The sequence below is a fragment of the Micropterus dolomieu genome, linkage group LG11 (assembly GCF_021292245.1).
Source record: "Micropterus dolomieu isolate WLL.071019.BEF.003 ecotype Adirondacks linkage group LG11, ASM2129224v1, whole genome shotgun sequence".
NCBI lineage: Eukaryota > Metazoa > Chordata > Actinopteri > Centrarchiformes > Centrarchidae > Micropterus > Micropterus dolomieu.
The window spans coordinates 25549265-25565081 of NC_060160.1; the positions used below are offsets into that span (position 1 = coordinate 25549265).

Genomic DNA, 15817 nt, shown 5'->3' on the forward strand with positions numbered 1-15817 from the left:
CTGCAGCCCAAGTTCAAAGACGAATGGAGGTATGTTAAGTTTTATCCTTATTCTGGTTACCTTAATAGACTGAATATACTGTTTCTTATAAAAAGAACAGGAAGAATCTTTTTGGCGATGAGTTGCCAGTCTCCAGGAAACCTGAGGTGTAGAGAGGAACAAGTGTTGGGAGATGCCCAAGCCTCAGTGGCAGGGCCGAGACCTCATCATTAGCACTGACATAAAACTTAAACACTGAGCCTGTGTCTTTTCTCCAGACACAGTCTCTGCCCTCACTGCCATGACTCACGCTAGATAGATGGACATTCAATGGCCGTCCAAGTCAGACTAACCAACCACCGTTCTCATGAGTGAACGTAGTGTTTTATATAAATTGACATGCAGTTTTTTCCCTCGCCCTCCTGATGCAGGGAGTACAGCACACAGGACCAACAGCCAGCAAACACTGTCTTGGCAATTACACTAGAATGAGGCTTAAGTTTGTTTATAATTCGTCCTGAAAAATATAGCGTAAAGATATCCTTTTCCTTGAGATTGGCGTGTCAGAAAACACAGGGTTTATCCTCACCTTTGATCCCAGCTCGTGTGTCAGAGCCTCCTCTATCATTTTACTATTTAGTCCTGGTTTATTTCCAAGACTACAGAACAGGAGTCTTTTTATGCCAATGTATCCTACCATCACAGTACCATCATATTGGATGTTCATTTCATTCAAACAGAACTAGATACCATCGGTTTCCACGACCATGTGCACGTGCAGAAGTGCACTTTAGTGCCAAACCAAAATTTACCGGGCCCTGCCTAGTTGAGTGGGTTTGGGCCCTTTCCTTCACTCATACTCCGAGACATTCCTCCCTCACCGGCGGATTTGTGTCGCCAGAGCAGTTCTCCACTCGCTGCCATCTTTTCCTGTGGATTTAAAGTGTCAGATTCAATTCACTCAGATGTTGGTGTCTGCTCGGGGATATACTTGACAGTATTTTGCACTCTTGCAAATTAAGACAGTGATGTCATAGGAGGCACATGATGTGAATGAGAAAACTGAAAATTGCTTTTCCTTCCACTGTTCAATCAGTTATCTGCAGCCCATTTTGTTGTTTGGTTTTTGATTTGGTTTAGCCGTCTTTAAAAGGGTACTACTGTAATCACAAACTGTTTATTATGTTTGCTCTTATCTATTCTTATATTCTTATGGACTTAGAGTAACATAATATTCCATTACCAGTGCAGACAAGTGCTGTTCCAAGAAGGGCTACTGTAAAATATAAGGTTTTTTTAAACGTGCTATGCTATGGTCAATTGGCCAATCAGTACAAATTGGACGGGTAAAATTTTATTGAAATTGTGTATTCAGTGTGCTTATCTGCTTCTTATAAAATATGATGAATAGATAACATGCAGTGTATATTCTTGACATTGTCATAGACTTTATGTTCTTGGTGTTGATGAACTTGTCTGCTAGTTTGCTATATTTATGTGTTTTTCCATTCAATAATTCAGACAAACTCCTCATTATGGTTGTTGCATTCTTGGAAATCGCTAGCTTAAGTAAATATCCATAATAGGAGAAAAATACTACAAGACACAAAAAGATATTTAACAGTGTGAGGATCTGTTACTGATAAGATTGCTGTAGATACTGTACATGAGTTCATGTTGCCCAGGGCCGACCACTGATCTCAGGCAATTAAATTAAACCTTTAATTTGAAAGGTTTTGTAAATATAGACTTTTGTGGTCATTACAGGTGTGTGTGTGTGTGTGTGTGTGTGTGTGTGTCTTTGCAGTGTATTGGCTGGCTATAATGGCACCATATTTGCCTATGGTCAGACGGGAAGTGGGAAGACCTTCACCATCACGGGAGGGGCCGAGCGCTACAGTGATCGTGGCATTATTCCCCGTACCCTTTCCTACCTGTTTGAACGCTTCAGCCAGGTCAGCACAGCAGGGTTGGCTTGTTTTTTCAATTCATTTAGGGCACTGGTACATGTAGCCCACACGCATTGATCCATATAAGAACAATGTAAAATAGTATGCTACTGGCTCTCATTTCTCTGTGCCGTAAAGCTTCTAAATTACAATTGTTGATTTAAACTCAGCTTTCCATTTTTATGCACCCAGTCCAATTTAACATACTTATTACCCCACAGGACAGCAGTACGGTTTATTCCACACACATCTCCTACCTGGAGATCTACAATGAGATGGGATATGACCTTCTGGATTCCAGACATGAAGCCTCTCGACTGGAAGACCTACCGTTTGTTGATTTGTTTTTATTGTTTTTTTTACTGTAACCTTTGCTACACTGATGCTACAGACATCCAGTTACATTTGAAAAATGTCAACAGTTAGACAGTATTTCGCTATACATCACTTATGAGTTGATGTACCCACTTATTTTAAAGTTGAAAAGACTAATCATCCCTGATTCCATTATACTCCCAGACACTTGTGGGTTTAGCCGAGTCTCATTCTTGAACAGCCATTTGTCAGCCTGGCCCGGAGTCAGTGTGTGGTGAAATATGGAGACTCGAGCATTTACCACCTCACTTACAAACTGCCAAGTGACATAATGAGACTGTGGGACAGCTATGGATGTGGTCAACCTGGTGGCAGATTCTGGCACTGGAGTGGAGAGCAAGAGGGTCATGTGGAGAAATAGTTCTTCATAGCTAGTTGCTGCTGCAGCCGGTCTTAGGGAGAAAAAATTCTGTCCATCTACCTTTTATTCTCACTCATTTGTTTGTTGTCCTTTTTTTCTTCCCTCTCTGCCCTTGCCCTGTCTTTGAGAATGACTCTCACTTCCTCACTGTTCATGCTATTTCATCTGGCTTCATTCTTTCTTTCTTTCAGTCTGTCTTTGTAATTATAAATTCCATCTGTCTGGAGGTTTGACAGTGTATAACCTTAGTTTTCTTTTTTTTGCCTTTTTTGTCATACTCAATACTTATTCATCCAGGAGCGACATCGTCTTGGTACATCATTTTGGTGTTTGTCTTGTATTTTCTTGTACCAGTTCCATGTAAGTTTTTTTCTCTCCTTTCGCAGAGGATCCAGCTCAAGGTTTTGATACCCACAAATGACAGTCTTCTGGAAATAGACAGTGCCCGTTGTTAACCATGCTGTGGCTACACTTGCTGATTCAAGGAGATGCTGTGGCACTGACAAATTTCTCTCTTTAACCGTTGGTCTGCTTCTGTCTTTCACTGCCTGTCCCTTCTCTTCTTTCTGATGTTCTTGCCCTAATTTCTTTTCTTGTTTTACTTCTTCTGGTCGCCATCTGTGCATTATTTCCACGATGCGTTCAGCATTCCATCCTCTGAAAAAGTCTCTAAATTATCTTGTAAATGAATTCAACAAATCTGTGTAAAAACACAATAATCAAATCCTATTATGAGTTGGCGGGGCTGTTTGGGAAAATAACCTGCCAGGGCACAGGCCTTTAATCAGATTAAGATTAATACTGTTTTATCAGACTACCTCAATTAATGATCTGCATGTGTTTTCCAGTCATTCCACCCTCTTTGACATCTCAATCCAGTAGCCTTGCTGTCACAGCCCCGGTGGTGTGATGGAAATGATATAGTAGGAGTATATTATAGGAGTCATTTCAGCATACACTGTTTCAGAGTGCTTGATGTAGGCAAGAACCTGTTTGTTTTTAAAAGCAAGCCCTGTCTGTTATCAAGTTATGAACTGCTGCATAGATAAAGCACATGTGTCAAACTGGGTCACAGCACACACTGACTCGCAGATGTGGTTTGTTTGGATTTAGAGCTGAATGAGGCCAAGGCGATGGTAGGGAAATGGATGACATAACGGACATAATTAGTCTTTCGTAATTGCTTCAGTGTTGGATTATTTGGGGTTTGCCTGGATTTGTCCCGCTTTGTCATCTTCTACTCATAATTTCAAGTGAATTTATTACGCTGGAATTTTTTTTAACAACATTTTTTTTCTTTTCCAGAAAAGTAATGATCATGGAGGATCCAGACCAGAACATCCATCTTAAGAACCTTTCACTGCAGCAGTCAGCAAATGAGGAGGAGGCTCTGAATCTGCTCTTCCTGGGTGACACCAATCGTATGATTGCGGAAGTAAGAAAGAGGGAAACACATGCTTCTGTAGAGATGTTTGATTGAAATGATTCCCACTTCACACACCATACATGTAATGTTTTTAGTTAGGATTGTGGACAGTATGCAAAAATACATGACCACTTCCAGGGTAAGTGGCATAAAGGGTATTCTTTGTCCACAAATGCAATATGCACTCTAAAGGCTACCTTAAGACCCCTCTAAAATATTATTTTTGTCCCCTGTGGTCCCTTTTACCATGTTTTTTCCCCAGTAAAACCGAGCATTCTCTCTGTAATTTCTGTTTATGTTGCGGTGGTTCTTTTCTACACTCAGACACCCAGACTCCCCACGCTGATGAGACATGTTTGGGTCAGCTTTTGATTTGCAACCTGAGGTTTGGAGCAAAGAAGCTAAGCTCACCTTGTTTACTAGCTTGTAAGTAAATAACAGACAGTAAAAGTGAGCTGGATAATCAGGTTTCAGTCAGAGACTTACTTTTCATTTTTGACGAGTATTGATGTGGCTGGGACTTTTCCATGAAACAAAACCAATGTAGAAGAAATCCAAGATGGAATTTCTCTGGAACTCAGAAAATGGGTTTAGTAGGTAGAATCCTAGAATATAGCTTTTGTAATGTATGATAAAACGTGTCTACCAAGTAACATACATAATCCACTCAACAAAGCCCATTGCCAAAACAATATTGCATTTGTTTTTCATCCACCTTGAGGATCCACTCCCACTGTCCACTGCTGTAAAACCCAGGGGTATATTTGAGTGGAAACACATTCTTGGTTGCATTAGTCTGTTGATCAGGCAATCAAGGCGCTGCACAGTTCAGTGGGGAGACCACTGCACAGTCCGCCCACACCAAGACTTGTGAATCCGTCCTCTCTGAAACTTCTTCACAAGAAGATATCTAGAAGGTTTCTCTTGAGCCCCAAGCAAACAAAGAAGTCAATATGTCACTGACAGAATCACCCCAGAAGTCCTTGCTCCACAGAGACTTGCGATAAAGTTAACAGTAATGCTTTCTTTCTTCTCTTGCTCCCAGCCGTGTGGATAAAAGATGACACATCCGTTCACGCCACACTCAGTCGACGATGAGCTCACTCGCTTTGAGACTTTGCAATGCTCTCTGCACTTTTATTGGACAGGAAATAAAATACACCTTTTCAACTCCTCACCCTTCAACCTCATCAAGAAACATTTCTTCCCATCTGGGAGTCTTTTTTTCTGCGTCCCTGTTTCACTTTTGTCACATGTGGGGGTGCAAGGCCTGCATATTTCCCCCTGTCTACATCCTAACTCCCTCCCGAATATTTAGGGGTGAGTAGGGTGCATAGCAGGTGGTCCAAATGAAACTTCACTCTTAATCTTTTGAATCAGCAAAGTGTTTTGGGGTTTGTGGCACCAGATTGATCCTTTATGCTGACCCAGTGCAGCGCTGTGTGTGGTCAGCATGTGGTGCACTTAAGATCAACATGTGGTCAATTGAGAACACAGAAGACTAAAGGAAGTGACTCCAGTGTGGTTGCATTGTCTTGCTGCTTTTTCAAGACATACTTGTCCCCATGTGCACTCTATTTCCTCTGTGGACATGAACACACATAGTCAGTAACCAATTCATTATACATACTGTACTTGATGTACTTGATTCCTAAAGAAACCTTTTATATAATGTCTGCTGATATCAAAATTAACTTATTGTGTTGCACGCTGCACCCACATCTCAGAACTTACCTAAACTGTCTCTCGGCTGGTGCTCAGTCTTGATAAATGCTATGGTAAGGACACAATAACACATAAATAACAGTCACCTCGTACCTATTTTCCATAACCGCTGGTATCGATTTCCACTGTAGTACATACATTAGCAGTCACAGAGAGGTGTTTCTGTTCTGTTATTCAGCTTTCTCCTTGATGAGCATGGGGTGGACAAAATAATAGAAGTGCCTGTCAGTAAAACGCAGTACAATGCAACAGCAACAGCAACTGCATCCTCCAAAATGATCATAAAGTTGAATCAACAATGAATTATTATAACAAAGTACAAATCTATTGTAGGACTGTTGTATTAGACCGCATTAGTTTTATCTAGGTGTACCTAATGAAGAGCCAACTTAGTGTATTTACTGCATGTATTGTATGTATGTATGTATATATGGGCAATATACTGTTAATACTTTAATGCATGAGCAGTAAATTTGTGTCATGGGTTTAAACAATTTTCTGAGTTGAATCCTGAATGTAAAAAAAAAAAAACAAACAAGTGTACACATTTACATACATTCTGAAGCTTAGTGCAATATTGGATATAGTTTTAATGTTAAAAGAAAAATACACACTTAAGCATATTAATGTTAAAACTATCAAACATATGGATATCTCTAGCTGGAATTGCATAGCACCAAGAACTTGTCTGTACATCCGTCGATGCAATAAATACAACACACTTTACTGGGTCTCAAAACACCTGCTGGCTGTCTGGAATTTGACAAACACACAGCGTAGGCCAGCATTAATTTTGGTTGATGTCGGTCGGTGTGAAAAATAGCTGTCAGGGGTGAGACTGTAATACTAATTCTTCAACGTGGACCCTAAGTTCTTACCTTTGACCAGTTATTCAATCCTATTATGTGTGTGATCCCTTTTTAGCATCTAAGGGCTGTGTCATAGGACTTAAAGGGAGACCCTGAGGAGCAAACATGGATGTGTGCAGAGTGAAGAGAATTTGGACTGAGGAAAGAGATGATAGCAATGGGTTAAGATAGTGAAAGATCTGTCATAAGCTGTCATGACCCTAAGAGGCAGGTGTTGGCACATTTAAGCCAACAAGAAGTCGGAGTCAGGGCACATTTTTAGAATGAATGATCTGGAATGTCTATGATGATGTTTTCGAGCAGAGAGAAAAAATAAGTCATGTCCATTATCTTAGATCAGTGGCCATTCCACAGAAGAAAGTTCAGCCTTGACCAGAAGCTAATACAAGTCAAGTCCACTGTATTATCAGGATACCCCCACTGTTCTAATTAAAAGTTGTTATTTAAAACCATCATGTTCAAGTTGCCTACATGATATGGCACAAACAAAAGAAAAGAAAAAGGAGTCAATGAGAAGTCTATTGCTCTGTTTCTCTCTCTGAGTAACCCATACTCCTTTAGTTAATAAAGCTTGTTTGTGCAAAGTGACTCATACTCTATTTCTGTCTCCTCCTGGTCTCAACCTGACTTCTGCTGTTCCAGTGACCATCTGAAAATCAACCTCAGCTTTTGTAAAGCCGCCACCATGTGTTTACTGCTCATCGGTTACACATGGTGTGGCTTTGATCTTCAAACCAGCGGGAGCAAGAAAAAATAAGAATCAAAGGAAACATGTTTTTTTGTTGTTTGAATATGGAGAGTACCGCAGATGGAGAATAAAAATTCCGCTTTTGTGTCCACCATGTGTACCAATTTTAGAGGATTTAGAATACTCTCAAATAGACCTAAGATTATCACAGCATTTTCAAAATGTTCTCTCACCACTCTTCTCTCATCTCCAGACTCCAATGAACCAGGCATCCACACGTTCACACTGTGTTTTCACTGTGCACTTGTGCAGGCGTGAGCCGGGCTCGGCCACCCTGCGGCGCTCCAAGCTCCACCTGGTGGACCTGGCTGGATCAGATAGAGTTAGCAAGACTGGCCTGAATGGGCAGCTGCTCACTGAAGCCAAGTACATCAACCTCTCCCTCCACTACTTGGAGCAGGTAGCCACTTCTGAAACTATTTTTTCATTTAAAATAACATATTGTGCGTTTTAATATTTATAGTATATTTGATATAAATTTGCATACAATACATTTTCTTTGTTCTTTGAATTGGCACAGCAAGTTTAATCCTTTCCACCATGAGAAAAAAAACTGTATTCTGCTGATTCTACTTTATTTGTTCAGTCTACAGAATTACATTTACATTTTCTTTCAGACATTATGTTACAATCAGACATTCATTTGCTTCCTCCATCTCTGTCTTGTTTTATACATCAGCCCTTTTCACTGCTCTCTTCTTCAGGTGATCATAGCTTTGTCAGAGAAGAACCGCTCCCATATTCCTTACAGGAACTCCATGTTGACTTCTGTGCTGAGGGACAGCCTTGGGGGCAACTGCATGACTACCATGATTGCCACTCTGGCAGTGGACAAGAGGAACCTTGATGTAAGGATAGTCTGCGTAGGACCTTGTTTGGACAGAATATTCAGTTAGATAAGGAGAAACAGGGTTTTGGAGTGAAACAATGTTTGATCTTGCTAGCTTGCTCTGTCAGTGCTGACTATACATTTTCTCTTCTGAAACCTCATCTGAATTCTCTGTGTATTTAAACCATGCAAAAACAGTGTTTACATGAAATAGTATCATACAGTATATTCTGCTTCATAGAAACTAATGAAAAGCAGTGCATTGTGAAGCAAGTATAGATTATGAACATTTTGTCATCTTTGTTATATGCATTCACTTAAGTAAATGTATCATTAATTACGAAGGAGTAATTAGGAGTAATAGTCTTCAGTCAGGCAGAAAAACGAAGGATGAAACATTTTCTTTAAACTGTTTTCTTCAGGAGTCCATCTCTACGTGCCGCTTTGCTCAGCGAGTGGCTCTCATCAAGAACGAGGCTACATTGAATGAAGAACTAGATCCTGCCCTGGTGAGACGGCCAGACACTTACAGAACTTCACCAGTCACTACAAATACCATGGCTTAGCCACAGAGTCACACCACAGAGGCATGACTTAATGTGCTGTTTCATTATGGCCAGACCCTCCTCATAGCTTCCAGACCTTAAATTGATCAGCGAATGAGTTGTAGCGAGAATCCAGCTTCTAAATGTAACCCACCATGTGCTTAAGTGTCCTCTTTAGGTTTCCAATACCAAATTAGTTTTTCCAGTGTCAGTCATTCTAAAAGAAGCAGTTTTCCACCTTCAGCACAGGGATGCCTGTCAGTCTTGTGTTATTTAAACCGCTCACAGGTCCTTGTTGCATTCCCTCTCTGTCCTGTTTACATGCCTCCAATTCTGTTATGGCATGTTTTATCCCAGTACCTTACAACCTCTTGAGAAAGCATCCAGCTGGAGACTGGTGTGTATATATGGCTTTACACACATTCATGCGAGGAAATCACAAATCTGCACGCATGGAGCCAAATAGAGTAATTCATACCCAAATGTTGCAGATCTGAGGACATAGTGTGACAGTTTTTAAAATGAGAGTGGCCAGTCTGTTTACTTTCATTGTATTTTGTGTCTGGATACTATGAATACATTTTTTATTTTGGAGAAGAGGCCAGAGAAGGAGATGTAGAAGAAAGTTTTGATGAGAATAAGTCCTTGGATTGTATGTGGTTCTTTCTTTTACATAGACGTCATACATTTTTCCACATTTGCCTTTTGTTACATGTTGTTATACATTACAGTACATAATGCCTTATAGGAAGTCACATGAGAGATTTCCTGAGCATTTTAGCCAAGTTAGCCCTTGATAATGGGTTTGCTGCCTTACCTTCTCTTTTTACAATACTTGTAACACCTTCCCCTAATGTAGTGTGCAAGGAAGCAGACCTGGTAGTCGTTGTAAAGGCCCCTCGGGGGATATACTGTACAGTAGTTAGTCATCACAGCTATATCCGCTTCCTCCCCTCCCACCATGACCTGCCTCAGGATCAACTGCTACTGTATTACTGCTACTGAGACTTGGCTGGCCACTTGCAAACCCTACAGAGGTATTTTTAAGAGAGTCTGCGGCCAGCCCAGTAATTGTGACAGTGTCTGGCTGCTCCCAACTGGGCCCGGCACAGTTGCAGCTCCAGGCAAATCCAAACTCCATGGGCAAATTTCTTGTCTCTGTTTATGACTTTTTAGTGTGTTTCTCATTTTGTTCATCTCTCCCGTCTCTCCCTATATCTTTCTTCATGGTTTACTGAGAAAGAGTTAAGCCAGCAGTGCAGTTTGCAGATTAGAATGATGTCATTTTTTGTGGTTTGGGGTGACACTCTGACTCTCATTCTTGGCCTGGCCCGTCTCAAGGCACACTGTCTATTGGACATGCTGCCTGTGGTAATTGATTTTAAACCTGGACTTTGCTTTTCACAGTCTTGCAGTCAGTGTTTGGTGCATTGTTAAGACCACACACTGCCTTAATAGTCCTATACTGTAGCCTACAGGCTACAAAATGCACTTCTTAAAAGCCTGAACAGCAGGAATCCAGCTAGACCAGACAAAACAGTTAAGAAGTCTCTCATGGACAAAGAAAGAATGAAGTGTTGAAAGTGATCTGCGATCATAATGACGTCAGCCACACAGACTACACCATATAAGGTTGGCTCTGTTGGTTGATCTAAGAGCGCTTAGGTCAGTCCTAATCCTCTGTTTAGACCAGCCTGTTCCTGATCCTGGACTGTAGTCAGTGGAAATTGTCAACAGTTATTGGATCTGTCTTCCAAGAGGCTTCCACCACCTCACTGTAGCTTTTGTCTTAAGTGTGTACTTTGTGTGCAGGAGTGCTTAGTTTGAGTTGAGCTGAATTGCCATCAAACTTCTTTCTGTAATTCTTAAAGGGTCTAAAACGTCGATGCACACAGCGTCTTGCTTATGAAGACGGTTCTGATTTGCGCATACCTGTGAGTCAAACAGTGATAAAAGACCGTGCCCACAGTGGGAAACTATGACTCCTCTTCCTTCATTAAAAGAGGCCCCATAATAGCTGTATGTTTGTGAGTGGCATACTGCATATTACATGTGCATTTTAGGTGTAACCTGTGATTATACTGCAGTGTGTACAGTTTACTGTGGGTGGGTTTATGCGCAGGATGGATATATATATTCAAGAAGATGTATAATTTAAAGTTAGGACTGTTTCAAACCTAATTGTGTAACATGTAAATGTAGTGTTGCTTTTTCCTTCACCGTAACATTTTGCATTGCTACACTGACATTGGTTTTCCATAGGATATGCCGGCATCATCAGTCACAGAGCCTGAGTCAGTTTTTATTCAGAGAGTATGGAAGCCTGTCACGGCGCTGTGGTACCAGCGTGGGCTCGGTGCTCTGAAATAGACTGCATGATTCTGCTGACCAACAACTGGCGGTCAGCTTTTCAGGATGCAGCTGGGAGAATTACATCAGACCATGGCTTCCAAAAAATAGATACAGGGAGCGGCTCTGGTGAGGGATGGTCAGCAATGATGTTCAGTGTTAAAAAATATGATATGGGGTGGATTAGAAATGAAATTTTTGTTCAGCTAAGTGGCACCTACCCAAAACCACACTACAGGTCTGTTTCTTCTCAATAGCATCTTGACTTGATGATGTCTGATGGTTTGACTGGTTTTGACTTTACAGTTAGAAGATGTGTTCGAAGTGGCGGTTCTTTGCTAAGTTAGATGACTCAGTCTGACCTTTAACCTTGATTTAGTTTTCACTGAACTTTGGCTCCCTAGCATCTTAGTGTCAGGGGTGTCGCTGTGTGACTCTGGCACACAGTCGCCACTTTCTGTCGTATTTGCTCTTTGCCACTGAGACGTTCCAGCCTTTCAGTCTGCTTTAGCATTTTGCGGTGTGGTCAAATTCAGTGGTGATTGTTAAGTGGGATTTATACTGAAGAAAGAAGTGGGTCATCTGAGAAAAAGAACAATTGCCACTTGTTTTTTTAGGTGGTTTAGTGTGTTGTTTTGTGGTGTGATTTGTGCAGAGTTTTTATTACAACTGGTCTGGCTTTCTTTCAATAACTACACCATCCATTGATTTTGGTGTTGGCCTGTTTTCCCTACCATTAACATGTAATTACACGTCTCTGTTTAGATGTAATTCTCTTGTTGGACTGATTCCCCTTTTTCAAGGCATTTGGCAAATGAGTACATGCCCAATTAACATCTTGAACCTCTAGCTGCAGAAAACCAAGCTGTAGGTTTTATTAGGTTAATCAGTCCTTCTGGGTTGTCTGTATGTGGCACAATTCACATTTAATCATGGCACCTTAAGTTCAAGTTATGGCACACTGCTCAACATCAAAATAAGGGCAAATGTCAAGTGGCTCACCTCTGACCTCTTGCTGGTGTGGGTTAAGAGATTTAGGATTTAATCCCACTTCCCTAATAGGTCTGTTGCACAAACAACAAAGAATGAAGTACGAATTGTTAATTTCACCAGCATTACATTTCCAAACAAATTACATTTGTATTGATAACCTGGCAGCAAGACACACTGAATCAGTCAATCCAAATTGTACATCTCATTGTCAGTGGAGCATTAAAATACAGCCAATGCACCAATTTCAAATGGTTCTGTCCCATCAGAAGAGCTCATCAGAATCAGTTGCCACTCCTACATGCATGTAATGCCACTTCATCTATGATCTGAACTCACTAATCCTTTAGGTTCTAGGTAGCTAGACGCCAGCTGATCCTTACCAAGACTGACATGAGGCCACTTAGGCTGACCTCTCCAGGCATGGATCCTTTCAGCAAGGGAAAAGGGAGAACCGCACGCTTATCTCCAAAGATTAAAGGTTATATGCCAACATGGCCAAGGCCTGACACATTTGTGTTGATGCATTTTCTTTTAATGCCTTATATAGCTTTTTGTCATATACTCTGTTCATAGAAGTGGCTGTCTCAGACCTACCTGTGCTCAACAAGTGGAGAATGCAGTACCTGGGGGTATTAATCAGTGGAACGATGAATTAGATTGTTTATAAAAAACATCCTGCGCCCGTCACGTCGTCTCTCCTCTGATCATGTTTTTTTGACATTAACAGACCATCTAGCTGTTTTAGGTTGTTTTTTTTCTGTAAAGATCATCTAAGTACATATTTAAGAAGCAGTGTCTGGACTTGGTGAGATATTTAGCTTTTTTATATATACAGTAACCAGACCAGGACAGCGGTTACTAATGGCAACCAGCCCGTTGGCCCAGTGTGCAAGGACCAAACACGTGTGGACAGACAGCAGCAGAAAGTTTTATGTGTTCTGTTTTGCCACCGTAGATGTTTAATGCTAATTTATGTTTTGCTTCCTGCATTTTCTCGCTGGAGTATCCAGTTGTCTGGAATCACTTAAGTTTGCCCTCATAATGCATCAGTAAGATAAGCCGCAAAATCATTTTCAGAAGGATTGTCTCATCGGTTGGCAGCAGCAGAAACCCTCTGTTTGTATGCGCCTGTGCGTGAGTGTATGTCTTTGTTTTGTACTGCGTTGTTTTGTGGGGTTTTTTTTACATTGTGTGTATGTGCACATACAGTAGACCTCTAACCCCGCTTTCTATCTGTATTTCAGCTAATAGCTCGTTTGAAGAGGGATATCCAGTCTCTGAAGGAAGAGCTGGCCATGGTGACAGGAGAACAGAGAGATGACCAGCTAACTGTGGAGGAGATCCAGAAGTAAGTCACTTCTTGTTCCCGGATTCCTCGTCCCTTCAGTCCTGTCAGTCTCTCAACGCAAAATAGATATTATGTCCTGTGGTGATATCTCCAGATTTACAGATGAGGGTGACAACAAAGTCGCTCAAAGTTGAATTAAATCAGATGAACTGACATGATGCCTTTTGCCACAGGATCATGGGTTGGTGTGTGTGTGTGTGTGTGAGTGTGTGAGTGTGTGAGTGTGTGAGTGTGTGAGTGTGTGTGTGTGTAATGATGTGACCTCAGTGAGCCAGTCATCTCAGGACAGTGCAGATGTGTATACAGTAGAGCTGTGTGCCCCATCAGCCTTCTAGGATGTTTACAGTGCGCCTCATACCCAGGGAAAAGAGTAGATGGTCTTTTTTTTCCGACTCTAATTTGTATTTGTAATGCTAAAAACCCAGACATTCTTGAGCAAATAGGTTTTATCATTTATAAGCATTTGGGGTTTTCCTAAAGTGCCTACAAAACATATGCAGTTGGACAGGCACCTAGGCTTAACCAGATCTAATGGAGTTTCCCAGGACTGCTTCATTTCTGCTCTCACACTCAAATGTTAAAGAGACCCAGTCAGTCAGGGCCAGAGTTCAGGCGAGAGGTTCCATCATGGACTTGGCATATCGCCCGTCCAGTGCTGATGTATTTACGGCGCCTTGGCCCCCTCAGTCCGTCTTTTTATTATTTCCTCTAGCCTGGTGATTATCCGCGATTTCCCCGTTTGTGGTCAGACTCACACAGGGAACCTTAATGATGTCTGTTGTGACCACATTTTCTGGACATGCTGACTTTTTTCGTTGCTCCGGTTTATCCCTTGACTCATCCCCAGTGCTGTGTGATTGCACATAACCTGGCTTATTTGTTGTCACATTTCCAAACACGTATATCCACAGGCATCCACATTTTTGCCTTTTCAAAAGACTGTTCTGTTGCCTTCAGTGCTTTGTACGATTCAGTATAAGTCCATTCTCATACAAGATGAAGTAAATTAAAAATTATTTTTCTAAATACAGTATTAGTTTGCTACATTTGCTACATAACATATCACCTCACACTTTAGAAAAAACATTTGAAAAATTTCAAATCCTGGCAGTTTTTTCTCTCACAAAATATTGTACATGGTATTGAATGGCACTTTCCAGAATCAAACTTTGTAGCACAAACCACTGATGTCTCGCAGGGCCCTGAAACAAGACCACTATGTTTGTTTTAAGTCCTTTGTCATGTAAACCTGGCGTGTTTCTATACGGAATACGTTACAGCGGAAAATAAAAACCTCACATTGTCGTGCCTACATTGGATCCGTCTGGACAGTTGCCTCCTGGTCTTTTCCAGTGGCCGGTTCCAGAGCTTGAAGAACCAATGTTTGGACTAACATTCAGTGATAGTTTATCAACAGGCTGGCCCAGTGGAGATGGAACACACGTTTAAGTAAATAGTTTTCTTTGACCAGAACCACATTCTAAACATTGGAAGCACTCCTCAAATATGGATCTTAACTGTTTGAGTACCTGATGAGCCTGTGCTAAGTGTGATGGAGAAGGACTGTACCGTGGAATGTGGTATTGGTTTAAGCTTTTAGCTAGGTTATAAGGAAGTCTCTGCATGTATGTGTCTGTGTCTGTCTGTGCGTTTAGGTTGGAAGAGTTAGTCAAGGCTTTTCTGGGTGACCCCGATCCAGATGTGACACTGTCCTTGGGACCAGACATGAGAAAAATCCAGTACTGTTTCTCTCTGCTGAAGGTGATGTATTTACTTTGGTCTTTCCATGTACAGTATCCACAGTCATGTCTCCCTGTAAACACTTTTATATTTGGTTAGTCTCTCATTCATGCGATCATTTCATAGAATTTGTTTTCCCTCTCCTTTCCATGACAAGAGCCATGCACGTTGCTATGCTAGTTCATTAAAATGAAAGTTTTGAATTCTGTTACTTAGTTAGTGCTTCAGTTTTATCCGAACTGTAACCATGAATGACTGGATGACATAGAAATAGAATACATTTGATCAGTGAGGTGACATTTTCATCCATCCATCAGTTCAGCACAGTGACCAGTTGACCCATCACCTCTTCTAAATAGCTCCCTCTACTGTAATTTGCTGGGAAGTGCCTTACATTTGTGTTAACTCAAATTAACTTTCCTATTTTATGTTGTTAATACTCCTGGTTACGGTGTCTAGGTGCAATTTTATCACCTTAATTTCACAGAAGAGGCTGATGATTAACATGATCTGGGGACCTAACCATAACCTAACTGGATATTGTAAGCTTAATCCTAGAGTCTATGGCTAGAAGGAGAGAA

General features: G+C 41.2%; 1 protein-coding gene across 2 annotated transcripts in view; it reads left to right on the top strand.

Moving 5' to 3' along the window:
* The window catches only part of kif6 (kinesin family member 6), a 60163-nt gene that overhangs the window by 5944 nt on the left and 38402 nt on the right, over positions 1-15817 (top strand). For both annotated transcript variants that reach the window (XM_046063347.1, XM_046063346.1), the window contains exons 4-11: positions 1787-1934; positions 2150-2259; positions 3970-4099; positions 7626-7832; positions 8137-8280; positions 8684-8770; positions 13393-13496; positions 15152-15257. In XM_046063347.1, coding sequence (XP_045919303.1) covers positions 1787-1934; positions 2150-2259; positions 3970-4099; positions 7626-7832; positions 8137-8280; positions 8684-8770; positions 13393-13496; positions 15152-15257 — 1036 coding nt within the window. The remainder of the gene's footprint in view (positions 1-1786; positions 1935-2149; positions 2260-3969; positions 4100-7625; positions 7833-8136; positions 8281-8683; positions 8771-13392; positions 13497-15151; positions 15258-15817) is intronic.